Here is a 27,223-nt window from a genome sequence, read left to right as displayed (position 1 = left end):
TCCGTGTGTGAGCGCCCGTTTGAGTTGCGTTTGTGCTCTGCCATTGTGTGTGAGTCGATCCGTGTGAGATTGTTGAACCAAGACATGAAACGTTGAAGACATTCATTTTAATCAAATCAATTACAAGTCAAGAAGAACAAAGTCGTGTATGGTTTGTTTTGCTACTTTGACACTTGTGCCGATCAATAAATCTGAAGTGATTCCACCTGTCTAAAACGTAATGGCTCAACAGCGCCCCTCTCTGTCAAGCGCTGGATATAAATACGTAGCTACATGTGCCGCAGTTCCCGCCAGTTCATTCGTGTCATTGCCGAGGTGAGTTGGGTACCGCTGTGCACTTTCTAGTAGACAATTAGCCACAAATGCTAACTTAATATAATTCTTAGTGTGACGATAAGGCCTTCTGGGGCTGACCAGCGCACGTCATCTGTTTGTGCAGACAGAAGTAAACGAGTCGAGCAACCATCACGTCTCCTGTTACTAATTTCAACACAACACAGAGAGCAGGAGATTTGAGCTCCATCACCAACGAAAAAGGTTACAAATGCGCACACACAGGGACACAGTAGCAAGTGGGCGTGTCTTGTGAACCAGACAGATCTGATGACATCATGACTGAAATGGTGTCGGCCTGGGTCATAGCGTCTTGAGCCAAAGGTCGAGGGCAAACTTGGTCCCGGTGCTGACTCGCTCCACATCGGGCCCGCTGGGCGGCGCGCGACGCACGAGAACATGGAGGGGCAGAGCGGCATCCGTCAGTCCGCCCTCGGGGGACACCTGGGACACACTGGGAGGAGGAACAGGTCGAGGGTCATGTGCTTGTCAGCCGGTCGGCTTTTCACGGCAAGCGCCGTACCTGATGGAGGCGGGAACGCCGCCCGTCACATCCGCTTCGGCCGCCACGGCATCCGCCCCGTCCACGGCGGCCACCATGGCGCCGACCAGCCGGGCGTCGGCCCAAAGACAAGCGCTGACCTCAGCCGGCGAGGGACGCAGACACTCCTGATGACATCGTTGACACGCATCGTCAATGAGGCTCCAATTTTCAGTCAACACCACGTTAGCATGCCAGCTAAGGTTAGCGCCAAGGCCACAACTAACACAAACAGAGTTCAAGTTCGAATGTGCAAAGATGCAGGCATTCAACTATTCAAGTATTGCATTCCAGAGGTATTGCACAGTGTAAACGGTGTAAAAAGATTAAATATTGCGATGCAAATTGACATGTACTTTTCTCAGATTTGTCGACTAACAAAAAAAAAAAGTTGACAGATGGTCTGATGATTCAAATAATGGTTAGTTGCAGCCCGAGTTAAAATTACCTGGAGCTGCGAGTGGGTGTGGGCCGAGCGCAGCAGCACGTAGACCACTAGGTGGTGCCGCTGGGGGGGTCCTCTGCTCAGCATGAGAGGGTACACTGACTGACACAACAGTGATTGATTAATTGATTAGTTGGATCCGACTGGCTGACGAGCACGTACGCACTCTCTTGCTCTCACCTCCCACACGCCCAGAACCTTCGCACTTGGCAATTGTTCTGCTTCCACAGCCAATCCCGTTTCTTCCTTCAGCTCCCGCAGACCCGCCTCCAGGAGCTACATACACATACGTGCACGCAAACGCCAAGGTCATAATAGTTTGGGACTTTGCATTAGTTAGTTTATATTTCATTTTGACTTTTGTTTTTTAAATGTATTTGTTGAGTGTAAGATAAAAAAAAAAAAGAATAAAAAAAAAAAGAAATCTCCTTCCTCTGCAGAGCTATGCAGTAATGCCAAAATCAAGACATTTCAAAGTGATGAAGATGAAAATGAACATTTTCGATATATAGTTAGCTTTAGAAACAAAAAAATTGTCGCTTTAGTTTTGTTTCAAGCATTGATTTTATTTTAGTCCATTAACGATTTTTGTTTTTTTATTGGGAGTTTTAGTTGCTTTGTTTGTTTTGGTTAACCACACTCGGATGTTGCCAGGCAGTGAAAACGTACCGTCTCATCCGATTCAAGATGGCCGCCTATAGGAGAGATGCATGGTGTTACAGAAAGTAGGAGTGGCCCCTTTGGGGGGGCTAAGTAGGCGTGTCCATGCACACGATGGCGGCGGGCATCTGACCTGGCGGCACCCAAATGTTGGGAAATATTCGCAGCTGTTTTGAGCGTCGCGTCAGCAACACTCTCTGATTGGCTGACTGCAGAATGACGGCCACGCCCACATCCACTCCCCTCTGCTGGATGTCCGATGGGACGGCGGCCGCCTCTTTGACGGACATGTGTTTGATGGGACAGAAGGCGGGCCTCTGAAAAGCAAAACCAGGTGACGGCCATCACAAAGTAGTTGGCAGCCGTCAATCAGGTACAACGTTTCTGGCAAACTTTCCAGGAAATGTCCATGGAGGCTTTCCCGGAAGCTAGTCGAAGCACAGCTCCACGTAACAGTGCAAACTGGAAAAATATGCAAAATAACGCTAACGTTTAAAATAGAAATGGACAGTGAGATGTTTTGTTGACATGGAAGTTGCTGCGGCGACTATTTCCGGTGTACTTGGTCAATCTGCACATGTCAAAATAGGTAAGTGCGAGCGGTCGCTACCTGGAGGGGGACGCCGGCGGGGTCTCGGGAAAGCAGCAGGCGGTTCCGGTCCAGCCGTAAGCAGACGCTCGCCTGGTCACTGGCGCCCAATCTGCCCGTCACGCTCTGAAGGAGAGAGTGCACCCGCGTCAGTTCCGACGCCAAAGCAATGACGGGAAGGTGGCACGCACCTGCAGAAAGGGAACCATTTGCGGCGCCGCCCCATCCACGCACGTCCACACCACAACCCTCCGCAACACCTCCATCGCCACAAAGACCGTGCTCGCTCACTCCTCTGGGGGAAAAAAAAAGCAAAAACACAGCTGCCACAAACCGGATGTGCAAGTTTCTTCATCTAGAACACCGATCATTTTGTTTTTCGAGTGAAAAAGATATTTGAACGGTTTGTGGGTCATTTGGGACTGCTGAGTCATTTCCTTTGAATTGGCTGTACAATTGCACAAACAACTTTTTGGGACAATGAATTGATAGGAAGTAAAGGAACGCTCAAGGGTCACTTTAATGTGCTTGGACGTTTTCCGGAATGTGGACTAGAAGGAGTGCTTGTGGATTGACGTCTGCTGTCTTGACATCCGTGTACTGCTCATTTGCGCTCATATTCGGAATGCTTGCTTTTCACATGAGCCCGTAAGTAGGCTCCCGATCTGCGCTCACGATGGCCATCTTCCACGAGATGGCGTCACAATACAAAGGAACGTTTCTGCACCTGCTTGAAAGGAAAAGACGCATCCCGTCTCAGCAGCAACGTCACAAATTCGTAGCACGTTTTTCAGCACAAAGACGCAAAAGCTGAAAAAGTCAAGCCAACTAAGGGGGAACGAGTTCGTCACCTACGGATTCAGCCACATCGAAATAGCCGAAAAGTCATGCAAACTTCCTTGCCGCCCAGCGGACTGCTCGCGCACAACACAAACAAGTGACAAACAAGCGCTCACCAAACAAGGAACTGGTCGCTGTTGTCTACTCTAGACAAACGCTTGACTGGTCGCCAGCAAAGAGTCATGAGAGATACAGACAACGGACTGGTCGCCAGTCACTTCCTTCAAATGCAGCTCACACGTAGCTGTGGCCAACAATCCTCATAGCAACTAGTCCAGTGTCCATGCTAACTAGCTAAAGCTAACAGGAAGCCATTGAGCTGCTAACTGCTGCTAACTAGTTCATTCGGCGCAAGTTGCACTTCGTGCGGATTTCATTTCAGCGTCAACACACACATAACACACACTAATGGCTGCAAGACGGCAACGAAAAACGCGACTTGCCCGCATGACATTTGGGTATCATACGACATCCGGTGTAAAACTTCATAATAAAAGTTAGCCGTTGGGCGTCAAGCGAGAAAGGCTCCAGCTGCTTACGTCAAGAGACAGCTTGACAGAAGACGAACAGTGGAGGGGAAAAAAATCGTAAATCGTTGAGCTGACGATTTACAGAGTGTGCGTGTAGTATCATGTATATCAATACTGTATATTCAACAGCCTTTAAGTTTCCCGTCTATCGTCAAATGTCAGCTAAACGGGCGTCCGTCAGTGATGGGCTGCCAGACAGTCAGTCTGCTTAAACGCTGACCTCTGGGGTTCAAAATGTTAGCGTTACGTGTGTGACTTCCAGAGGTTTGCCGGTCGCGTGATCTCCGCTTGCCGTTAAAGGACTCAAACATGCCAGGACAACATTTGTTGAAACTTGATCCATTTCAGTTTATTTCAACTGAAGCAAGCCATCACATGCGGGTAATGCTAAATGCTAACACACTCAACTCAAGCAACGTCATTGGGCTAATTATACATTCTTAATTTAGCTCACTCATGAGCCACAATATAAAAAACAACAGTACGACCCCCCCCCACACACACACAAATGTTATGTCACTATTAACCTGCTGCTATGCTGTGATTACATTGTTATAACACAAATGTTATGATCCTGTTCTGTTATTGCTCTTATTGTGTGGTTGTAAATCAAACGTTCAGCTTTTTGATGCTCTCAAACAAGGTTGTGCCGGTTGTCACAGTGACACTGGCTAGGTCTCTTGCTCCTCGCCACAGCAGCCACCTCCTCTGCCCAACTGCTAAAAGAGGCAAACGGGAGACATGACGACTGCTGATTAGTGACTCGGGAGGACGACGACGATGTCGGCGTCGGCCCCGCCTTACCACGATGGGCGCATAGGGGGAACGTGTCCTGATGGCTTTGGCGATGAAGACACAGAGCGCCACGCTGACGGCGGCCTGCAGGAGCAGCAGAACCAGGACCAGGCCGCGCAGGGCCTTCAGCACGACCTGGAAAGACGCAGGCGTCTCCATGACAACACGCAATCTTTTGAAAACACAAATGAGTGGGCCTGCTGTCGCTCGGTAGCGAAAGATGGCGCCGCCATCCCAGTTTGGATCGCAGGTCGAGATTGTGAGATGGAGAGGCAGCCGGTGCGCGCGATCGATGGCCCAACCTTTTGGGGGGTTCCTCCAACTAGTGGCCAATGACACAGCGGCGGCCATTTTGGGTCGTGTCATTTTTCGGCTTATGAAAGAAAGCGTTTCAGGATGTTGCCGACGTTTTGTCAGCATGCCAGCTACTTGTTGGCTTCTTGAAAAATAGACATGGAATTCTTTCCATGTGCAATATTGTGGATCTTGCGCAAGTGACAGATTTCACAACAGATGATAGGCGGGACTCGACTTATTATTTCTTTTAACTCTTTCGTTGCCAGGCAGCTATCGTGTCTCGATAGTATCAAAGTGGGCGGGATGGCAGTGATTTGAGTTGATGTGAGCAACCGGTTTGAAGCCAGCCCGCCGGCCCAACCAGCCAATGGGAGTGCGGGGGCGTGTCCGCTGACAAACTTACGTTCAGCAACGTCAGACTGTCCACGCAGTGTCCCCACGCTTCGTATTCGCCGGGCAATTGCTTGCCGCAGACGTACTCGGAGGACCAATGGTTCGCCAGCAGCAGCCAGCTGAGAAAGGCCACGCCCCCCAGGCTCAGCAGGATGCTGACGGCGTTGGTGACCAGACACGCCCACATCTGCGGGACACGGCAAACGGGCTGACCAATGGCGGCCGGGCGGCGGGATCGGCGTGATGTCATGGAGAGAGACTCACCAGCGTGATGGAGGTGCGCCTTTGAGCAGCCAAGGCCAGCCAACCAGACGCCACAAACTGGAGGGACAGCAGAGGGCGCTAGTCAAACACTTGAAGTCACACATGACACCTTACTTGAAACACGGCACGCGGTGACACGTGGCCCATCACGGATGATGTTACACCTCATATGACAAATATCACACCACCTGGCAGCGTCACGGCCTCGCAACTTGCGGGTCAAACTTTTGAAACTTCTTCCTACTCCTTTTCAAACTTGTCATGTATGTCGAAAATACTACCGACGGGTCGGCCACTGTCTTCTCTCGTAGCTCTCATATGATGGTTAGTTTTCTTTGTGAGTTTGAATTTTTTTGTTTTGTTTTTCTTGTACTTTCAACAATTTTTCTTCCTGTAATTATTTTATTTTTTTTACAAATTCAAAATTTTAAAGCAGCACTGGGCAAGAATTCGCCCTTAATAAAATTTTTTCACAACTCTTTTGATGAAACATTCACTTGCAAGTAGTTGAATGGGACTTTTCTCATGCCTGGGGGGGGGGGGGGGGGGTCGTTTTTTACTGTCACTAAATAACTTTGAGGAGGATGGTAGCAACCCTGGCACACAAAAAAATACAAATGTCCTGAATTGTTTTACGGCATACTCATTTCCTCCTTTGGCTTAGGACAGAAGTAGATTTGAACGTCTACGCGCTATTACTGCTGTCATGGCAGAAGCCCCAAAACCAACAAAAAAAACAAAAGTATTGTTTAGACAAAATTAGATTCATTCCCTCGTTGCTATTCATCTTTCGCACAGCCATTTGAAATAGAAATGTAATTTGCAGGCCAGCAATGGCTCAGGATTTCACGACACAACGCGTTGGCGCGCATGGGAAAGGTGCTTGACTTTTGTCAAAACACTACCGCTTTTGTCCACATGGCGCCGCCATCATCAACAAAACCTGACATATGACAGTGTTGCCTTAAATAAATTTTTAAAAAACTTAGCATTTTGCGCCTCAGCCGAAAACATTACAAGTACCAAATATTGAAAAAAAATCCTGGCGTGTCCCCGCTAACACATCGGGGGAGACTGTGACATAACACGTCACACATATGAACAAAGTCACGTCACATGTCGGCGGTCGACTCACCCAGAGGCCGGCGCAGAACGCCACGTGCACAAGCAGGAAGCGCGAGATGGCCGTCAGGCTGAAGAGCACGCACAGCAGGCCGATGACCACTTGGACAACCTGCACACGCACACGCATCAAACTCCTGTGTGGCGCAGCATCCTGAGTGCACACGCACGCAAGGCACTCACCCCGAGGCCCGGGACCTCCCCTCGCTGGTAATCGGCATTCCCTAGATCCTTCTTGGCGGGAAACGCCGGGGCCGTGGCCTGCTCGTCGGCGGTCGGAGCCACGGCGGCGGTGCGCAGCGGGATGGAGCTTGCGTCTCCGGCATCTTGCGGGATGACCTGCGTGACGATCAGCATGCCGCCGACGCTCGTGACCGACGAAGACGCTGCCATGCTGACACGCAACGACACATGGTTTGCATACGGCTGACGCGCCGACACGCGGCCGCATCGTTTGCATACAAGTGCACAAGCGAGCTCGACGTCCTCAACGACTAGCGATGAGTTGTTGGCACCGTACGGCGAGCACGTCGACCTTGCCCGTCAATTTGTGCGATGGCATTAGCACGCATTAGCACGTTATGCTAACATGCTAAAAGGCGACAGTTGTGCCTTTGATTTCGGTTCATCCTTTCTTGGTTTCACTAAAAGATTACCGTGCGTGTCATTTGGACTCATCAGGATACGTACGCTTATGGGAACACCAAATTGTGGCCGCATGGCACAGCGACCGTCTTGTCGTCTGTTGTGTTTTGTATGCGTTGCCGCTCAGTGTGCGTTCAAGTAGCACTTGTTTGAAGGTTGGGAACTACCCGAACATCAATGTTACGTTTAAATATGTTGAATTGTACACCTTAAGCCTGAGTTGTTCAAAGTGGATGAGTTGAATAATTGTCTATCGAGCTCTATTCTGCTTTTTGTGCCAGCCAGTTTTGCAGTCCATTTCAACTGGGAGTGGGAGATAAAGCTTGAAGCAAGCACACTCGACTTCTTAGGCCACAGGTGTCAAACTCAAGACCCGGGGGCCAGACCCGGAAACCAAATGAAATGCATCTAGATCTATACTAGTGCTTTGGTATTGGTACCGATACTCACTTTAGTATCGACTCTATCAATACTTGTGTCGATCGGCACAGCCCTCGGATGGTTGATGTGATCGAAGAGAATAATGATAGTCCAGCCTTCACATTCTTTGTCTTCCACTGCTTTGAGATGGCGCTTTGTGCAGCCAGACGCTCAAAGAGGCATTGCAAGCAAGGTCGCAAAGTAAACATGGACTGGCGTTTTTTTAAATAAGGACGCTTCAAAGGACCGTCCGGAAATAAAGGGAACTCTCACATTTACACATTTAGGCGCATACGTGAAAAATTAAAAGTTAGGTGATAAACTATGTCAAATCACGTTCTAGTCACTTTATATTGAACTAGTTGGTACTTTGTGTTAAATATAAATACATTTAAAAAAAATCCATCCATCATCCAAGCCGCTTTGCTTGGACTCACGAGGGTCCCGGGCGTGCTGGAGCCTCTGCATGCTATTCAAATGAAAATAAAGAAATAAAAATAAAGAAATAAAAGAAAAGCAACAATATATATTCAACTAAATAATTGGACCAAAGAACATTTTCGGGGGGCTTTAACCCCATGTATAAATAAATCACGCGCACAGGCTTGTTGACAAGTCGTCGGTCAAACGCTAAGACTTGACCTGACTTGAAATACTCCGATTTGCGCATAATGGGCTCCGGTTTCAGTCGTCAGTTGTCGCGCCGTCAGACGTTTATGCAGTTGTCCACTAAATGTGTCAAAGTGGACAACTTTGAAACGGGTTTCAGTGAAGGAGTCACGTTTAGTGAGAGCAAATCAGGAAGTAAGACGAGTGACGTCAACGTCTCCTAAAAAAACAAGAAAACAAACTCACCTGCTGCTCGGTGGATGTTCAAAGGCACTCTTGACACGCCACACTGCCTAATATTCCAAATCAGTTCAATAACTGGATGATGTTAATAATAACGAAGGTGCGAAGTCAAGTCGACTTGATAGTGAGGCCACGCCCCGCCGAGTTGGTTGAGGCGTTTAAGGGCACCTGCAGAAATTGTAATCAGGAGTGACATTGCACCTCACGGATTTGATGAAAACAAAAACGACATCACGTACCGACGACAAAACATTGTGTTAAGTAGCAATACATAAATGATAGAGTGAAGAGAAGCCATTTTGTTGCCAGACAGGGCCAAAACCGTGTTCAATGGACGCAAATACGTGCCAGCCAAAAAACACGGATGTCGAATTTGAAGATGGATTGCGAGAGTCCCTGTAGACAAGTGAAGGCACCACGAATCACTTCCCGTATTCCACACCACTTCTTTTATTTATTTATTTATTTATTTATTTATTTATTTATTTACTTATAATGTAGAGAATATCACTTCCCCAAAAAGAAAACAAAATTACAATTTAAAAAAGAAAGAAATGTAATTCTTTATGAAAACCATAGAAATTAGTTTTGGATTTGATGCATCTATTTTTATGTATAAAACAATATCGTGAGAATGATGAGCGTGTTAATGACTCAGTCATGGGATAAGTCCTTTACAGAAATACCGTATAAAACATTTCCTCTTGTCAGAAAAACGATATTGCGCAATTTAGGGAACAACCAGTCGCACAAATATTCCCAGAAGGCATTCACAAATTTACAGTCACATAATTGTTCAGTTGTTTCAATGTCCTTGTCACAAAATCAAACAGTTAATGTGGTCCAAATGAAAGCGATTCCTTAAAAATTCAGAAGTGGGGCAGGCTCCACTGAGAATTTGTGAAAAGTGATGCTTGCAATGTCAAACGTGTTGATGGAAGGTGGACAGTTTGATAGGGAGCGTATTGAAATTCAATTGAATTTGAATCCTATTTCCAATCACCTTCTTAAAATGTGTCTTTGATGATATGAAGGAAAGAGTGAACTGCTGGAAGTGCGGCCAAAATTGAAACATTGATCGAAGCCCACGGCCAACAGCCAAAAATCCATTCTGGATTGAATGGGGCCATTAGGGTTGAAACCACGGATACATTTGGCGATCCCGAAACATGACCAAATTCTCACTTAAGTGTGTGTTGATGTGATCTGAAAAACGTTTGTATCAAAAACAAGAACTCTGAGATAATTGCGTAAACCACAGAGCCTCCATGGGAGGGCATCAAGTGAGCCACAAAGAGCTAAAAAGGCTTTGAAGGCAGGAACGACTCAAAGGGTCCATGACCGGTAGCAGCTTTGGAAACAATCAAGTCACGCCCAGCTGACCAGTGAAGTGCACCTGGCTTCTTGCCAGTCTTCGGCCTCTCAGTCAGCTTTGCGAAAATGCAATGGGAAAGACTCTGTGCCTTTGGACCACAAACCCAAGTCCAAAATTGTACCAACCTTAAGACAGATGTTTCTTCGCCTCCATGAAGAAACGTCAGCACTTCGCATATTAACAACTCCACGTTCCATACTTGAGCACGATTAACAAGCCAAGCTTCACGGAATTGTCTTCACTGGTTAACTTGACTTGTTTTGTGTCCCCTGCAGATAGCTGGTTGACCAGACCTGGTTGTACCTCGCCTGTCGCCCAAAGTCACCCGTGAACGCAACGGGGAGACGCAAGTGTCATTTGTTGACAATAAAACGAAGCAAACAGTGATCCGTTTGACAGCTGATTTAATAATCGCCATGAGTGACAAATTTCATCAATTCAAATTGATTACAGGTTAAGCTCCACAATGCCGATGTCGCTCATATGAGCTAAGCTAAGCTGGCGTGTCGGTCAGGTGTTGCTTGTCAGGGAGTCGTCCTAGCTCCAACCTCGGCTCGGAAACTCCGCCCTGGTGTTTGTCGTCCTGGCCACGCGGCGGACCCCCATGACAATTGGCGGACTTCCTGCGGACACGCGCCAGGATTGCGGCCGCCATCAGAAAACAGACTAAGGTGGCCAGCACCAGGGCCACGCCCACCAGCTTGCCCTGGTAGCCCCGCCTTTCACAGAGCGCCAGCGGCGGCGGAGCCGAAGACCCCACCCAGACCGCCCAGTCTTCCTCGGCGCCGGCACCGGGGCGCACGGAGCGCGGTGGAGTCGACGCGATGACGTCATAGCGGGCTACCGCTTCCGTGTAGCCGTCCTCCTCTGCCTGGCAGCGGTACTCGCCCAGCGTGTCTGCGCTGGCCAAGAAGTTCAGGCTGCCGTCGCCCGATTGGAAGAAAAGTCGCGGCGGGAGGTCTTGGAATCGCGACGATGTCCACTTCAACGTACATGACTGCCAAGGTTTGGAGCACCAAAGCTTGACGACTTCATTGACGCGCACCACCACATCTGCACACGCCGCACACCAGATACGTCACACGACACCTTACAGCTCACGTCAGACATCGCGTGCCGTACGCTACACGCCATACACCACGTCAGCCGCTACACATCACACGCCACACGTCATCGCCACACAACACAGTCAGACATGGAACATCTCATGTACATGCCACAAGCCAGACATGTCAAACGTGAGTCACACGCCAACAGTGTTTACAACTCGGCGGCCGAGTGTTGTTTCTCACTTTTGACAGTAGGGGTGCCGCCTCCTCCGTGACATTCCTTCTGCACGTCGCCACCCTCCAGGAGTTGAATCCTGACCAGCACACTCATGTTCAATATGACATCAATATTCTGTCATCAATATGTAAACCACATGCGCGGATAAGGTATTGCTCATTTTGAAAACAAGGGAGGTCTGCTGCACTGTGTGTGTGAACACAGCCGACTTAAGTCATCGCCAATGTAAGCAGTTCCTCTCTGATGATGTGTGATCAAAACATGAGCAATAATGACGCCGGCGTGAAAGCCTGGTCCGTACATGCATTCTTCCTGTTCCGGTTCCTGGTCTTTGTCGCATTCTTGTTCCTGGTCCAAGCGGGCGCACAGCTTCCTGCTTGGGCTCCAGCCGCAAAGAGGATCTCTGGCCAATAGGCAGCGTCCGCACGTGCGATGGGCGGAGCAGTGAGCCACGGGCACGGCGGTGACGGCGCCCCACGAGCCGACGAACGCCACACCCTGACACGCGACACACACGCCTTCAGCAATGATGGACAAACGGCCGGCCGGCCGGCGCCAAACGTCGACTTTACCTTGGAGGCCGACAGCGCCAAGGCCGTAACGCGCTCGCCGCCCTCCAGCACCGCAATCTCCTCAACGAGCCGCGGACCCCGCAAAGACAGGAACACTTTGTGCAGGATTCCGCTTTCTGGAAACACAAACGCAATCACGTCGCATCTCCTTGACGTTTCAAGAAAATCAGTGGCAACCCTTTGGCGTTTGTGTCTTTGATGTGTGTGCGTGGTCGAAAAACCAAGAGAAAAACAAAACAAATTGTGTGTCTTTGAGGTTTGCTTAAGCAGGAAAAACCGAGGGAGTAAAAACAACTCTCTTTGCGGTTTACGTAAAGGGAGAAAAATGATGGGGGAAGTAAATGACTTGCGAGCATGTGTCTTTGAGGCTCACCGGTGAGGAGGAAAAGGAGCCGGTAGCGCCGGCCGTCGGCCGCGCGCACGCTCATGGCCGCCACGCGACTGTAGCGGTGGTGGCCGGAGACCAGCAGGGGGCCACCCTGCTCCGGAGCCACGTGGCCGCCCGTCAGGAAGGTCCGCTTCACCTCCTCCAGTTTGCCGTGCGGCGCCCCCTCCAGGCCGCACTGGTCGCACGCACACACACAATCAATCGCAGCTTCCGGATCCAGAGGGATTTTGACATCGGGGACCTCGCTAGTTCCTTCAAAATCCCTTTATAGCGATCGGGGAGTCGGCAGTGAGTGAATGATTGCGTTTGGAATCATTCACTCATTGCCGATCACCGGGTGCACATTTAGCCAAATATGCATTTGCGTCGAAATAAACAAGTGATTTTGTTGAGGAGCATTCCGTCATTTGCGACTCCCTGATTACTACGCCGGGATTTTTGTATCGTGGATTTAGCCTGAAACGATGAACCCAATCATGGCTAATGTAACCAACCGAGTCTTACTCAGTAACTCTCTGTGTTGGGAGTCATTGATTGACTCCCTAATGTCAACGCATGGATTTTTATATGGCAGACTAGAGCTGAAACGATGAATCGACTAACAACAGAGTTGTTGAACCGCTTGTGCGGGGAATGATGGATTTATGGGATTTGGATTTAGTGGAGAGAAACAATTCATCGACTACTCCCTACCAGCTCGTTGGGGATTTTGATGTATCGGACGTCGTTGAGTCACCGAAGCACGATGGGGAAAATTGCGGCCATTTTGTTAACGGGCGACGGACTAACCTGCCCAAAGTAGGAACTCTTGGACGGCAGGGGGCTCCACTGGTGCGTGTCGGCGTCAAAGCGCCTGTAGGGGCCGGCGAAGGCCGCCCTGAGGGACGCCAGCCGGAAGGCGCACACCGCCGACTCCGGACGGAGGGACCTGCGACAGCAACAGGAAATGAAACGACATATTCTGGAAAAAAAATATGTTTGGGTTGAACCTTTAGCTGGATATGGAGTAAATGCTCCAACGGCTAAGGAAGCTAAGGTCCATGTACTAGTACCCTCTCTGTCCTCACTAGCAAGAGTCACATTTTCCCACTACTGCCTTCCACAACTGTATAACATTCCTGCACACTAAGTAGGACAACTACATAGTGAGGCAAAACTGGACAATCATTAACATCTGTGCACTACTAGTACTGCTTAGTGAAGCAATAGATTTTAACCTTGACTTTTTTTATTGTCTCTACTTGCACTAGTAGCATGCAGTTGTCAACTAGTGCACAGTGTTGCCTCATGAGTACCATGTAGTTGTCCTACAAGTATGTCAAAGTGAGGAGACAGAGAGCGTACTAGTAGGTGGGATATGGAATAAACGCTCAAATGGCTTTGCGGAAATAAAGAGGTTACTAGTGCGTGACTCATGCCTACTTGATGGGCCTAGAAGGGTAAGCTTTAAATGCGAACTAGCAGACCAAAATGGCACTGGTAGTGGGGAAAAAATTTTTTTTTACTAGTAAGACACGGTTGTTCTGCCAGTGCACAGAATTGTCTGACTTGTGAGGACGAGGCGCGTCCTAGTGCAAGGAGCTGGAGGACAAGGACAGCTTTGTTGCGCACCACTGCGAGCCGAAGACAGCGTAGAAGAGCGTGTGGGCGGGGTCTCCGTCCTCCGGCGGCGGGAGTGCGAAGACGTCGAGCAGGACGGCGAAAGGCGGCAGGCAGCGCAGCGTGGTCTTGACCAGCGACGTCCACTTCTTCTGCAGGATCTGGACTCCGCCCACGTCGTCCTGACGGCCACAGCGCCGGCGCGTGGTTAGCGCGGGCCGCGCCCTTCGCCGTGTGCCGAGCATGTGGCATCACGCGACCGCGTGCTACCGGGAGCGCGCGTGTGCTTGGCGTGAGTCCCCGAGCACCTGGCAGACGCTGGCCACGCGGGCCACCTGCGGCTCGTCCCGGGTGTTGAATTCCTTGGCCACCTCGCTGAAGAAGAAGAGGACCTTCCTTTGGGCGGCGTCCAGCGCTGAGCCCGCAAAGTCTGCCTCTGCAAACGGGAAGTGAGGGCGACGGCGGCGCTCAGGGGGAAGCGCACTCGCGCGGCCTCACCTTCCAGCAGGATGGGCGACGACTCCTGGGTGACGTCCGGGCGTCCGGCTTTACTGAAGTGGCGCGCGATGAGCGGCGAGACCCCCTTGAAGTCGGCCATGGCGGCGGTGAACAACTCGCCGTCTGCGCGACGCGCAAAAGGGTCTGTCAGGGGGCGGGGCTTACGCACGGGGACGACAGCTGAAGGCGGCGAGCGGCGGCGCGTCCCGACCCGCGATGAGGGCGGCGCTCCTTTGACTCGGGCTGAAGGGGCAGCGACCTCGGGCGGCTGGCGGGGGGGTCATGGCCAGGGTGTCGGCGTCCTGCCAGCGGAGGGTAACAGGCGCCGTCAAAGTACACGTATGTCACAAGCATGTTTGAAGTACGTGAGCTGCTTTTTCTGGATGATGCTTTCAATTTTTCAATTTTTATTTTTATTTTTACAATAAGCTCATCCAGATCTCCTCCTTTTTTCCGTAATCTTCCTCCAGCCAACGTGCTATCATTCCATTACAAGTTCTTTGAAGGTGGGAATTAGGCGGCCTAAGCTTGGGTTCCCGCGCTTCCGTGACTTTTCTCCAGCGATCACGGAAAGGCCGCGCTCTAAAAACAGCTGGGTTAAAAATAACACCATTTTGGGTCAAAAATGGATCGATCCACTAATTGGGTCAATTTGACCCATGTTCTTGCATTGTTTTGTACAAAACAGTCCAATTTATGGGGTTGTCTTTGCAGAAAACAACCCAGGAAGTAGTGGATCGGTCCATTTTTGACCCAAAATGGTGTTATTTTTAACCCAACTGTTTTTCGAGTGCACGCAGGAAGTCCGACGGCCGCGCTCACCAGGAAGGCGTCACGCGGGCTGAAGGCGAAACTGCCGCAGGCGTACACGTGCGAGGCGTTCAGGCGCTGCAACACGCCTACAAAGTTGCCGCAGTCCGTCTGCACGCACGCACACGCATAACCTTTGACCTTACACCCACCAGGCAGACACAAGAAGAGCCCGGCAGAGGTCAAGAGCTACCGTGGCGTTCTTCCCTTTGCTCCGGCAGACGTCCACGTCCGAGTCCGTCGGACGCCAGGACACCTGCGGACGAGGGGAAGATGCGCCGCCGTCAGGCACCGTCGGGACAAAGCGGCGCAGCGCAATCGGCTCACCTTCCTCTTCAGGGTGATGTCGTCACCGCCGCTCACGTCCAATGAGAGCACGGCGTCGCGCGCGCCCACGTAGAGCGTGTTGTGGTCGTCGCTCAGCAACAGCGCGGTGAAGTTGTGGACGTCGGCCGGCGAGAAGCGCGCCAGCGGCCTGTCGGGGGAGTCTGAGCACAAACATGCTTTGCGCGCGCACGGACCACTTCCCGTCTGAGCTCAGACAGGAAGTGGTCCGGGCTGCGTTCGCGTGACACGCTGGCAGTTGGATTGACAGCTTGATGGACAAGTTTGCCAGGGCCGTTTGCTAGTTAGCGGTCGTCACGACAACACTGACTGAGCGACCCGGTCGTCATCATGACGGTCAGTTTTGCCATGGTGACAAATGATAGACCGCACATCACGTGACCAGGGCCCAATCAGCTGCCAGGAGCACAGGAAGTGGAACGAGAAGGACTCACTGAAAAGGAAGGAGGAGTGCGCGCGGAGCGGCAAATCGGCATCCATCCCGATGGCGTCCGTCCCGACGGCGGCGAGCAGCAACATGAGCGCGACGACCATCGTGAACGCAGAGAGTGACGAGCAACAGGAAGGCACTCCACCACTTCCTGTCAGGTGTCTTCGGAAGGGGCCGGGCAGTTGACAGACATGATGCCCTCAAACGTCTTGTTTCACTTCTCCGCCGCCTCTTCATGACACAACAACTTTCAATGTCTCATGCAAAGGGTTCAAAGTCAGGCCATCATATATGAATATATATATATATATAATATATATATATATATATATATATATATAATATATATAATATATATATATAATATATATATATATAGATATATAATATATATAATATATATATATATAATATATATATATATATACATATATATATATATATATATATATATATATACACGCATACGTGAGTATACACACACAAAAAGTAAGGAAATGACCTGACAGCCAATCAATGAGATGAGAGTGGAGGTGTTGGTTTAAGCTGTCACAAGACTGAGAATTCAACAAATTGATCACACATGAAACTGTACACAGTCGCAAAAGTCGACTGCATAACTAACAACGCTTGTTCCTCATATTTTGCTCGTCAAACACACACAGGTGGCATCCATGTTGGATGACATCACTTCCTGTCTGGAGGAGGCGCCGGAGCCTCGTTAGCGACAGCAGTAAACATGACGGATTTGGAATGAGGTGACTTTTATTTTGTCAAGCAGCAAGAGACAGTGACAGAATTGTCAGCGACATCAATTCCTGCAGACGTGACATCATTTCCGCCATCGTGTTTTTTTTTTCATTTGATCATTTTTTCCTACAAAATAAACATTGACATCTTATTTGGTCTTCCATTCATCAGTCAAGTGACCTCCTGCTAAGGCGTGGCTGGAAGTGGGCGTGGCTTCCTGCAGACAGCCAATGAGAAGCGGTCGCTGCTTTGGCAAGAAGGCACTGCAATGTGCAACTACCACCAGCGGGGGCGCTGCCCGGTCACCGTCGCTCCGGTCTGGGCGGAATTGTGGGACGCGACGGAGGACGACGAGCGCCTCGGCTGGAAAAAAATGACACGAGTCACGCTTCCGACTTTCTGTTTGCCGTCATCATCAAACATGCTAACAGGCTAACGCGCTCAGCTGACTGGGCAACAAAACGCGTCGCGGCGGTTCCAACCTGTCAGCGGATGCCGTAGACGCGGCGGTCAGATGGGGGCGGGGCGGAAGAAGCGACGGCTTTTTGGGCACTGCTGGTTTGGGCGGAAGTGAAGCCTGACAAGAGAATTTGTAGGAAATGATCACGCACATGCGCACGTACTGTACGTCCCACATGGCCGCAAAATGCCAAAAGGCGTGCGTGTGTACCTGATCGGGTGAGACCGGGTCGGGGGGGAGGGGCTTAGTGGGTGGAGCCGGTCGGCTGGCTAGCAGCTGAACATTAGCGAAGGCAAGGACAATGACAAGAAAGTCAGGAAACGTGCTCATGCTGTCATGCGTGTCAAGTAGTGAAGATAAAGACTCCTTTTCAAAATAATAACATTCAGAAAGGTGAAGACACACACACACACACACACACATTTTTTTTTCGAATTTAACCATTTTTGGTTATTTTATGAACAAATCTCTGCTATTGTTTGAATGCAATATGGCTGCCACAGAACCCTTTGGTGTATTGCAACAAGTGGCTTTGACTTTGAAAGGCAGTTTGAGTGACAGTTGTAAAAGAAGCAAAAAGGAAAAAAAAAAAAACTCTTAAGTTACAAAAGCCTCCGCACACCAATCGACGCAGCCCAACCCGAGCGACCCCCCGTTTTCTCACTCACCTTTTGAATGATAAATGTCAATAATTAACAATATTCCTTTCAGTTAAATTATTCGATTTTCAAAATAAGATTCACTGGGTTATGTCTTTACTATTACTGATCGAATGCCATGAAAATGAGGCATCTAAAAAAAACACGCTAATGCTAACCTGTCAGCGTGTCATGACGTTGAGACATTCTGAAGCTAAATGTTAGCATGTGCGCAGCCAATGAGTTTGTTGCCTAGGCGGGCTGTGCAAGTCAAACAGGAAGTAGAAAAATAGCAACCTTTCCAAACAGGCACCATTGATTATTGATCAGTGATGTCATTGACCTTTAATCTTCTGGTCAAAAGAATGTTTGGACCAATCAGCGCGCCTCCTCTACTGTCCAGTGAACCGACTTCATTCAAGTTCTGCCAGCAGGGGGCTCACACCATCAAAGCCACTCATTGTTTTTGGGCCGCCAATCAACGGTCAGCATTCTCCCGCTCCAACCAATCAATGGTCAGCGTGCCGCCTGCCCAAACGGTTCCTACCTGAACGCCTTTGACGGGAGGGGCGGGCGGAAGAGGCTTGGTGGGCGGAGCCGGACGGCATTCGGACCGCTGAAGTCACAACAGCAAATGAGCTGAAATTTGAGGGGCGGGCGCAACACGCAACTACACTTTCCAACGCGCTACCGCAACGTTCTGCACAGAACAACTATGAGCAGGCTTCTTGTTCACAATTCCATTCCAACCCTCCTCGGAAGCAACACCACATTTTCACATTCTGTTAGAACACTCAAAAATGCCACAACATTGCAGAGCACAGCACAACATTCTAGAATGAGACGACATCCCGCATTGTCTAACACCACTCCGAACATTTTGGAACCCTGAGCAACACACTCGCCCGCAGTCTAAAAGGCTCAACTTGAACATTCGTCAGTGTCGTAACATGCGGCAACAGTCCAGAGCACCAGAGGAGGTTACGCGCAACGTTCAAGACGTGGTACAATTTTCACTCTCCCGCGAGGATGTTGCAGAATGCTCCAACACTTTACTGTTGTGCGCTGACCTTCACTCTCACTGGAGACCACTTAAGACTATTCTAGAACATTTCAACATTCCAGGGGGGCGAGCGCACGAGAGGATTGGAGGGCGCCACATTGTAATGCACTGCACAGCATTCCAAAAGACCGTTCTCAGAACCTCTAGAACACAACACAGCACTGTAGCCGACGTGGTATTCTGGAATATGGCATTCTAGAACATTCCGCTAGGACACTAAACAACCTTCTACAACATTCGAGAGCATGCGTATGAGAATAGCACAACGTGAAAGCACGAGCCAACAGACTAAAGAGCAATCTTGAACGACATGACATTCTGGAACGCGGCAACGTTCTACATAGCATGCTAACAAGAATGTGACTAACTTCTAGAAGCTTTTAAAAGGCATTCTGGAACATTGCTACATCGTAGGCAGTATTTTAAAGCACTACAACATTTATGCTAGAACGCAGCACAACAATGTAAAAACAAGAACATCAGAAGGTTCGAGCACATTCTCAAAAGACGCTTCAACGGCCGAGAATGCTCACGGGAACATTCTAGCACGCTGCACAGCATTTTGGAACGTGCTCGGGCATTCAAACGTTCCACAACAGTCTGGCAAGATGAGGGCGTGACACAGACAGGAAGTGGTCATGCCAGTTTACCTGCGGCGGGGGGTTTAGTGGGGGGGCGGGGGGGAGCGGCTTAGTGGGAGGAGCAGGCCTGTCGGCAAGCTGATTGGAGAGAAAACAGGAAGTAGCAGCCTGCACATGCGCCGTCGACGCGCTGAAAAGTGGCCGTCTCGTTTTTGGCCTCGCTTACCTCTTTGAGGGGCGGAGTCTGGGGGACGTCCGACGACAACGACGACAACGACGACGACGCGTTGGCGGCAAACCTCAGCGGACGAACTTGATCCACGTTGCGGTCCGAACTGCGCTCCGTCACCGGAGTCCTGGGCAGCCGTCGCACACGTTGGCACGCACACACGCATGGGACACACCTGCGCGAGCGCACGCGCTGCAGGTTTACCGGTTGTGTGAGGATTTGGGGAAGAGTTTGCCGCCTCCCAAAGCGAAACACGCTCGACGGACACGAGGGAAGCGAAGAGCGAGGAAGAGGAGCAGTGCCGGCAGGATGAGGAGGAAGAGCACCAGCAGGGCCACCAGGACCGGATCCGAATCTATGCGCACGCACACACAAAACACACTTTCAATTGCAGGGGGCAAAAGTGTGCGCGTGATTTGGGTTTTCTTTGCATGTGTCTGTGTTTTTTTTCTGAGTCTTGGTTTTATATGTGATTTGTGTGTGTGTACCCGTGGCGGCGCGCGCGGGCCCGCTGTCCACGCTGCCCCCGTGTCCGGCGTAGGCGCAGTCGGGCGGCGCCCATCCGGCTCGGCAGTGACAGTTGTTGTTGCTGTTGCAGACCTGAAAGACAGGAAGGGCTGAGCGGTCGCCGTGACGACGGGCGGCCGAGCGAGCGGCCACTCACGCCGTGGCCGCTGCACTTCCGGCGGCACTCGTCCACGCCGAAGACGGACACGTCCTGACACTTGTGCTCCAAGCAGGCCTGGAAAGACAACACAACGCAACGCCGGCGCTTTTTAAGGATTTGGATGCAGCGGACCGAGATAGTTGCCACACAGGCCCTTGCGGCGCTTTCGGAGTTAAGAGCCGTCGGAAAGTCTGTTTAGCTCGATGCTAACAAACACTCAACAGTCTCAGGCACGTTAATGCGACTGCAGCGTTGTTAGCGTCTCCTTCCTGTCCATCCGTCTGCCTGTGTTATACTGCCCCCGGGTGGCCAAAGCGCTCACACCACAAGGAGCAGCACAACGACTTCACGACGCAGCAACCTTTGCATTCTATTTTACGACGTTGTCACCATGACGGTGATATGATCAAGCGAAATGGTGTCCGGTGCAATTTTCCTGATGGAAAAATACACGCCAAGTATTTTGCTTGTTGTTGATTTGCCTGCATTCCGTCGGGGAAAGATGATGTGAGACACGCGTGTTTTTAGTTCCGAGCGCGGCTACGCAACAAAACCACCTCAAATCGCAAGATCGCACTGGATCGAGATTTTCAGACGGTGGACTATGACATCATCGCTGTCGTATGATTACAAAGTCAGCTGGTCCCACCTTCTGGAAGAAATATGTCCACAATTAGAACAACTTGATATGGTTTGAATCTAGGAGGAGTGGAAACTTTGCTCTTTTGCTCTAGTTTGGTGACAGTGCACGGGTCGGAGGTCAGAGGGGGGGTGGGCTCGGACCTTGCCGGGCCCGCAGGCGGTGCCCTGGGCCACGGAGGCGGGGTCGGACACGTCGTCCCCCAAGTGGAAGACGACCCCGCGGCACACCAGGTCGCGGAGGTCCAAGCGCACGGTGGTGGTCAGGATCTCCGTGTCGGTGCCCAGCAGGGGGCGCTCCAGCCCGCCTTGGCACTGGATCCTGCCGCACTGCACGTCGCTGCAACACAACACGCGGGTCACTTCACCCGCCGCCAAACGGGGGCGCGCACATTACACACCAGCATACACGCAAAAACATTCAATCACACACACGCAAAAACATTCAATCACACACACGCACACACAAGCACTGACTTGGGTGCGCAGGCCACGTAGGACCCGTTGGCGAGCTGGCCGCAGTTTCCGTATTTGTTTCCTTGCTTGTTGACGGACGAGAAGCAGACGGCCGGTGCAGCGGTGGCATCTGGCCACACGAGGGCGCTGTTAGAATTCTGGCGTCACACCGCTGAGCGGTTAGCTTCGCGCGACTTACTGGCTCCCCAAAGCGTCTGGCACTGCGCGCGCAAGCTGGCGCAGGTGCCGCCGTAGCAGTGGGCGGCGCCGTCCTCGCAGGGCTCGCCGTTCTGAACGTAGACGTTGGGCGGGCACAAGGGGGAGGAGCCTGTGCAGAACTCGGGCAGGTCGCACTCTCCGATGGGCTCCCGGCACACGGAGCCCGCCGCCCGCAGCTGGAGACGCCGAGAGACTTTTAAATTGGACGCGGACCAAACGTTGAAGGGCCTTGGGGCGGGGGCGGCGCCCACCTGGCAGTCCCGGCAGCAGACGCCGTCGGACGAGCAGCGGGCGCCGGGGCGCAGGCGACACGTGGACGCGTCGCAGCAGGGGTCCCGGCACTCCTGACCAATCAGAGCACGGCGGCCATCGTTACGCAAGTGCCAAGTGCGGAAGCCGCCCGGGCGCGTACCTCCAGCAGGCCGCAGTCGCACTCCTCTCCGGGCTCCACGTAGAGGTTGCCGCAGCGAGGCCCGCCCAGGAGGCGCTCGGGCGGCGGCACGTTGAACAGGCACATGCCGCCCCCCCGCAACAGACTGAGCGACAGGTCGGACGCGCTGCAGCTGCTGAACTGCTGGCCCGGCAGGAACCTGCAATGGGGAAGGGACTTTAAAGCGGAAGTCAACCCTAACATGTTTTTTTCAAGAATATGTTCCCAGCAGGCCCGCTAGTTGAGGGCATTCTGATTAATTTAGCGTTTATGGAATAAGTGTTAATCCGCTCGTTTTTAGCCATCTCTGGGGGCGGCCATTTTGTCTTCTGTCGACTGAAAATGACATCACAACTGCTCACAACCACCAATCACTGCTGACCTGTTTTCTGAATCTGCGCCGTGTTTGGTCGTCGTGAGCAGTTGTGATGTCATTTTCAGTCGACAGAAGCCAAAATGGCCGTCCCCGGGGATGGCTAAAAACAAGTGCATTTTGCTGCTTAACTTATATTCCACAAACGCAAAATGAATCCGAATGCCGTGTTTCAACTCGTGGGCCTGCCGGGCACATATTCTTGAGAAAAAGAAGTTTGGGTTGACTTCCGCTTTAAGGCGGCAGGTCCACGGCGAGTTGGCAACCAGACTCCAACGGGCAACGAGCCCGTAGCAAGCCGGCGCCAAGTCAAAAGCAAGTCAGGAAGGCGTCAACAGGAAGTGTCGAGAAATCAACAGCGAGCGGGACGGCGGCGGCGGTGGCGGCGGCGGCGGCTGCCGACCCGGTGGAGGCTTCCATGATGCAGCCGCCCATGCGGGGCTGGTTGTCGCAGCGGCATCGGCGTTGGTGGCTGTCGTGGCTCATCCCCAGGTTGTGTCCCAGCTCGTGAGCCACCGTGGACGCCACGCCCAGGACGCTGACCAGGTGGTCCTGCTCACAACGGCGGCGGGTTGCTAAGGCCGGCCACACTGACCACGATGGCGCCGACGAGCACGACGGGCCGGGCGCGCCACTCACCACGTTGACGCCTCCCGAGCGGTCTCTGGAGCACATGGACGCCTGCGCCGCCATGCCCACCGTCGTGCCGTCCATGGCGCTGCCCCTGCGCCGCACCGCCACAAAGTCAACAGGAAGTCAGATGAGGGTCAGCGTTGACGGTCAAGAGGGGTCAGGCGGGCGTACATGACGAGCTGAGCGTTGTCGTGGCGAAGGCGCGGCAGGAGCTCCCTGGTCCGCCACAGCAGGAAGTTGTTGAGCGTGGCGCTGGGGTTCTTCTCCACGCGGATCTTGTCCCGGTCACTCCACACCTCCAAACCCGTCAGCGCCACGCGCACCTTCAGAGGCCGGTAGTACTGCATGCACACGCACACACACACACACATGCACAGTGTTTTGGGGGTCCCGATGCTGTTGTCATGGTGACGGCCGGGTGAAAGGTCTCACCCAGTCCACCTGGTTGGCCACATCCAGCAAGCGGTAGATGATGGTCTTGTTGTTCTTCTGGTAGTTCAAGAACTGCACAAGAACAAGGACATTGGTGGCCACAATAAGCGGAGTGCGGCGGCGGCGGCGGCGGCGGCGGCGGCCAATCAAGCGTCCACTCGCCTCCTGGTGGTCCGCCACCAAAACCAGCTCGATGTATTTGGTCTCCGTGAGGATGTCCCTCTTGCTCTGTGCACACAAAGCAGATTCAGGGGAAGGCTGGTCCTACCGGTGACATTGCGGCATGTCGTGCGGCGTCGCGTCGCGTCGCGTTCCTCACCCTGCTTTGCGCGCGTCGCCGCACCGTCGCGCGATCACGGCCGTGCGAAACGCCGCAGCCACTGGCAGCTCGGTCGACCGCGTGAGCGCCGGAGAAGATCAGGTGGTCTCCATCTTCTCCCGCCTCCTCTTCGGCTCCTCCTCCCGCTCCGCTGGCCCCGCCTCCTTCGCCGAGCTCCCGCGGCTGAACCTCAAAACTCAACGAGGAGTTGACGGCGATCACGCCGCTGAAGGGGAAGAAGACGCTTGATGATGATGATGATGATGATGATGATGATGATGTCATCACTTTTCACACACACACTCGGTGGTGAGCCGGCAGGCAAGTTGAACTCGCAATCATTTAACAATTAACATCTCGGATGGATTTCACTGAGGTTTTATGACGAAAATATTGGTTGGGAAAAAGCGCTGGTTGATGTACTGTTCTAAAAGCGCCGGTTTCTGTCGTGCCGGAAATCAAAAGGCGGATCAAGTGGGCCGGCTAGCAAACGCAGCACCCGCAACAACTTGAGTTGAAAAAAAAAAAAAAGTCGCGCGCACGTGTCCGAGAACAAAGATGAATTGTGTGGCGCTGACGCTTGAGCAAATCCGTTAATCCCTCAGCGCTCAGAGGTCGTCACAAAGCGCTCGGAAGACTCACCGCAAACCGGCGCAGGTGCTGATCGCCACTCTGGAGCTTGGGAATCCTCTTACGTTGCCGTGGTAATAACAATGCGGCTGCGGACACAAAAAAAAAAGGGCTCAGCCGGGCAGGCCGTCAGACGCAGGGACGCGTTCGGGGACTCACCGCGGGGTCGTCCGTCACGGACACGCCCGTTCCGTCGGGCAGGTAGAAGAAGACGTCGGGCGCTTTGGGCAAGAGGTCGCTGAGGACAAAGCACGGGCCGTCGGTGCAAAGTCGTTTGCGGGTCATGTGGATCCGTCCGCGCTCACTCACCGGTTCTTCTGCAGGTCCAGGACGAGGACCTCACCTCGGACCTTCAGGCCGCACAGCAGATGCTCCGGGTGACCGCCCTGGAAACGTCGGCACCTTTTAACAGCCGCAACCAAGCGGGACCAAAACCAATCGGGCCCGGAAATCAAGCAGGGCACCAAGCAAGCGGAACCAGAACCGGACTGGACCACAACCAATCACGAGCCCAAGCAAGTCGAGAAGCGCACAAGCAAAACCAGCCCATCTGGATGTGGGCGTGGCAAACATGAAAGTGAAACTACTTCCTGTGTAAAGGGCGTTTGGCAGGAAGTTGTTTTCTTTTTCTATCCAAGTGGATTATTGCCAAGATCATGATATCATACAGGAAGTCAACTTGCTACAATAAACTCCACGGCATGCTGAACGTGTCGCCTCTCGTCATTCTGTGGGTGTGTGCGTGTGTGTGTGGGTGCGGCCCACACGCGCGTATGTTTGTGTGTGTTGGGGGATTTCGACAGGAAGTGTGCGTCCTCCCACCCTGACATCATCCTCATAGCCATAATGAAGACCCAACCTATGCACTGCTCAAGAATTTTCTCACACACACACACACACACACACACACACACACACACTGTAACCTTTGCAACAGCCATCAAATCCAAACAATGTGAATAACTTTCAAGAGGATGTCTGATGCTATTTGAAGATTTCCACAGCTAACTCCTTAGCACAATGGTGATCACATTTCTTCTGAACGGAAAATGGGCTATCACTTGTGTAGCGCTTTTATACTTTTGGCGCTCAAAACGCTTCGCGCTGTACCTCATTTACCAACTGGAGGTTCTTGCTCAAGGATACTTCGACACGGTCACAATGGCCGGGGATCGAACCCACAACCTCTGGGTTGGGAGACGACCACTGACCAAGCGCTAAGTGCCGACTTCTGGACAAAGTGTACGCTATGGGGGTCAGCTCCTCACACTGTGATGTCACAATGTGATGATGGGGCGGGGCTGGAGAGGAGGACTGACAAGGAATGTTTGAAGATGGACAAATGGAGAAAAACACCACTTGGCGGTGTTTTTGCCCAGGAAAAAGCTTTTTTAGCATGGCCAATAACGCCCTAAAGTTGATTTAGCATGATCCAGCTTCTTGAACCTGCTCTTACCTGCAGCGCCTCCTTCAGGTTCCGCCTCTGCCCGCCCACCAGCACGAAGGGTTGTGTCCTCTGCAGCAGGGAGCGCCGCCATCCCACGTCATCTGAAAACAATCCAAAGCCAGCACACACTTTTGACACTCTAGTAGAGTGGATGGATGCAAGTCGTCTGCGCACAACTCAGAAGCACAATCAGCCACGCCAAAAGCCTACTAGAACAGCTGAAGTTCATTTGCGGTAAACTTAACGGCATTTCAGATGGTGGCAGGTGTGCGCTGGCTCCCATTGAACGCGAGTTTGAATGCGATCAGCAAACTCGTGGATATTGATATTGAAGAAGAAAATAAATAAATCAAATCAAATCAAATAAACAAAGAAATAAATAATGGAAAATAACACTCATTATTATTATTGATCTTAGTCTCTTTTTGATATCACAAAAAACCTGACATTTTGAACAGGTGTAGACTTTTAACAGCCATTAGATCCACTTGTTTTATGTTGTTTTAACACACTTAAACCTCTTGACACAGTTTGTTTTAACACACTTAAACCTCTTAGGACACACACACACACATTCCACGAACACACGTTCACACGCCTACACGGAGTGTTTTGTTGTAACACACTTTTAACTTCTTATGGCGAGCGTACACACACACACACACACACACTTGACTTCTGCCTGACTTCTAGTAATAGCTCGTGACGTGATCAGTCTTGACGTTATCTCGTCTTAGCCCCGCCCCTCGTTGCGATGCCGTGCGCGTCCGTGTTACCTGCGGGATGGCGTCCGGGCGGCGGCGTTGCGTTCAAGGTCCTGGCGTCCGTGAACGCCGCGCCGGCGCCGAGCAGAAGCAGTACAAGTGGCGCCAAGAGCGGTATCATCTCGCCGCCGCGGCTAACTTCCGGTCAGCGTGTGGACAAGCTGCCATGACTGCCGATCGAGCGCCACATCCGTTGGACTGAACGAAAGTTGGTCGGTCCTCCGTCAGCGTCGTCCAGCCGCTGCCAAGTCGAAGGTTGTGCGTGTGGCGCGCTTCCGTCCCCACCAAAGACTCGAGTCCGTCACGTCCACGCAACGTCAGCTCGCGACTTGTTTATAACGGACCCTAGTGGTGATGTCACCAGACGAATCAAGTCACTCCACCAGACAGGAAGCCACACAACAGGCCTTCAAAATAAAAGTAACCGGTTCTTGCTTGACGCGAGGAAGTGATCGGTGGCACA

The 27,223-nt window shown here is 51.8% G+C and overlaps 4 protein-coding genes across 16 annotated transcripts; all 4 read right to left on the bottom strand.

Annotated features, from left to right (window-relative positions):
- Positions 1–92: 92 nt before the first annotated feature.
- On the bottom strand, positions 93–4,070 carry nudt17 (nudix (nucleoside diphosphate linked moiety X)-type motif 17). 2 transcript variants are annotated; one of them, XM_086038558.1, is made up of 9 exons: positions 3,525–4,070; positions 2,760–2,863; positions 2,590–2,694; positions 2,113–2,296; positions 1,989–2,014; positions 1,500–1,595; positions 1,323–1,421; positions 857–1,002; positions 93–787 (listed from the first exon to the last, which is right to left on the bottom strand). In XM_086038558.1, the coding sequence occupies exons 2-9, from the start codon at positions 2,832–2,834 to the stop codon at positions 637–639; spliced, it is 882 nt and encodes a 293-aa protein (XP_085894684.1). In that variant the 5' UTR covers positions 2,835–2,863; positions 3,525–4,070; the 3' UTR covers positions 93–636. The 2 variants fall into 2 exon arrangements, with proteins under 2 accessions (XP_085894684.1, XP_085894685.1); XM_086038559.1 differs by lacking the exon at positions 3,525–4,070 and adding an exon at positions 3,296–3,469.
- Positions 4,071–4,261: 191 nt separating this feature from the next.
- Positions 4,262–8,895, bottom strand: LOC147143080 (uncharacterized). Of its 3 annotated transcripts, none has more exons than XM_086038557.1 (7): positions 8,730–8,895; positions 6,993–7,203; positions 6,823–6,921; positions 5,688–5,744; positions 5,434–5,610; positions 4,743–4,868; positions 4,262–4,657 (listed from the first exon to the last, which is right to left on the bottom strand). In XM_086038557.1, the coding sequence occupies exons 2-7, from the start codon at positions 7,200–7,202 to the stop codon at positions 4,610–4,612; spliced, it is 717 nt and encodes a 238-aa protein (XP_085894683.1). In that variant the 5' UTR covers position 7,203; positions 8,730–8,895; the 3' UTR covers positions 4,262–4,609. The 3 variants fall into 3 exon arrangements, with proteins under 3 accessions (XP_085894683.1, XP_085894682.1, XP_085894681.1); XM_086038556.1 differs by lacking the exon at positions 8,730–8,895 and adding an exon at positions 7,905–8,702 and having other exon boundaries at positions 4,262–4,654; XM_086038555.1 differs by lacking the exon at positions 8,730–8,895 and adding an exon at positions 7,905–8,695.
- A 1,593-nt stretch (positions 8,896–10,488) lies between these two features.
- On the bottom strand, positions 10,489–16,282 carry LOC147143079 (semaphorin-4A-like). 6 transcript variants are annotated; one of them, XM_086039112.1, is made up of 14 exons: positions 16,035–16,282; positions 15,583–15,730; positions 15,449–15,511; positions 15,268–15,366; positions 14,657–14,747; positions 14,446–14,568; positions 14,256–14,383; positions 13,960–14,129; positions 13,138–13,276; positions 12,334–12,523; positions 11,961–12,076; positions 11,690–11,886; positions 11,394–11,464; positions 10,489–11,154 (listed from the first exon to the last, which is right to left on the bottom strand). In XM_086039112.1, exons 1-14 carry the CDS (start codon positions 16,265–16,267, stop codon positions 10,595–10,597), a joined length of 2,328 nt encoding a protein of 775 aa, XP_085895238.1. In that variant the 5' UTR covers positions 16,268–16,282; the 3' UTR covers positions 10,489–10,594. The 6 variants fall into 6 exon arrangements, with proteins under 6 accessions (XP_085895238.1, XP_085895239.1, XP_085895235.1 ...); XM_086039113.1 differs by having other exon boundaries at positions 15,583–15,743; positions 16,035–16,233; XM_086039109.1 differs by having other exon boundaries at positions 12,334–12,611; positions 14,256–14,568.
- A 495-nt stretch (positions 16,283–16,777) lies between these two features.
- Positions 16,778–27,165, bottom strand: adam15 (ADAM metallopeptidase domain 15). 5 transcript variants are annotated; one of them, XM_086038659.1, is made up of 25 exons: positions 26,773–27,165; positions 26,006–26,097; positions 24,859–24,935; positions 24,709–24,787; positions 24,562–24,638; positions 23,920–24,145; positions 23,763–23,828; positions 23,601–23,672; positions 23,340–23,509; positions 23,175–23,259; positions 22,939–23,087; positions 22,145–22,322; positions 21,984–22,076; positions 21,713–21,908; positions 21,535–21,643; positions 21,202–21,397; positions 20,416–20,493; positions 20,240–20,351; positions 19,956–20,106; positions 19,749–19,878; positions 19,592–19,660; positions 18,426–18,494; positions 17,451–17,516; positions 17,263–17,357; positions 16,778–17,143 (listed from the first exon to the last, which is right to left on the bottom strand). In XM_086038659.1, the coding sequence occupies exons 1-25, from the start codon at positions 26,879–26,881 to the stop codon at positions 17,083–17,085; spliced, it is 2,805 nt and encodes a 934-aa protein (XP_085894785.1). In that variant the 5' UTR covers positions 26,882–27,165; the 3' UTR covers positions 16,778–17,082. The 5 variants fall into 5 exon arrangements, with proteins under 5 accessions (XP_085894785.1, XP_085894786.1, XP_085894787.1 ...); XM_086038660.1 differs by lacking the exon at positions 18,426–18,494 and having other exon boundaries at positions 26,773–27,164; XM_086038661.1 differs by lacking the exon at positions 19,592–19,660 and having other exon boundaries at positions 26,773–27,164.
- Between the last annotated feature and the right edge of the window lie 58 nt (positions 27,166–27,223).

The sequence above is a fragment of the Filicampus tigris genome, chromosome 8 (genome assembly GCF_054856515.1).
Source record: "Filicampus tigris isolate MCC_2025a chromosome 8, RoL_Ftig_1.0, whole genome shotgun sequence".
Lineage (NCBI taxonomy): Eukaryota > Metazoa > Chordata > Actinopteri > Syngnathiformes > Syngnathidae > Filicampus > Filicampus tigris.
Note: the sequence above shows the minus strand (reverse complement) of the source record. Positions and strands in the feature narration are given on the sequence as shown.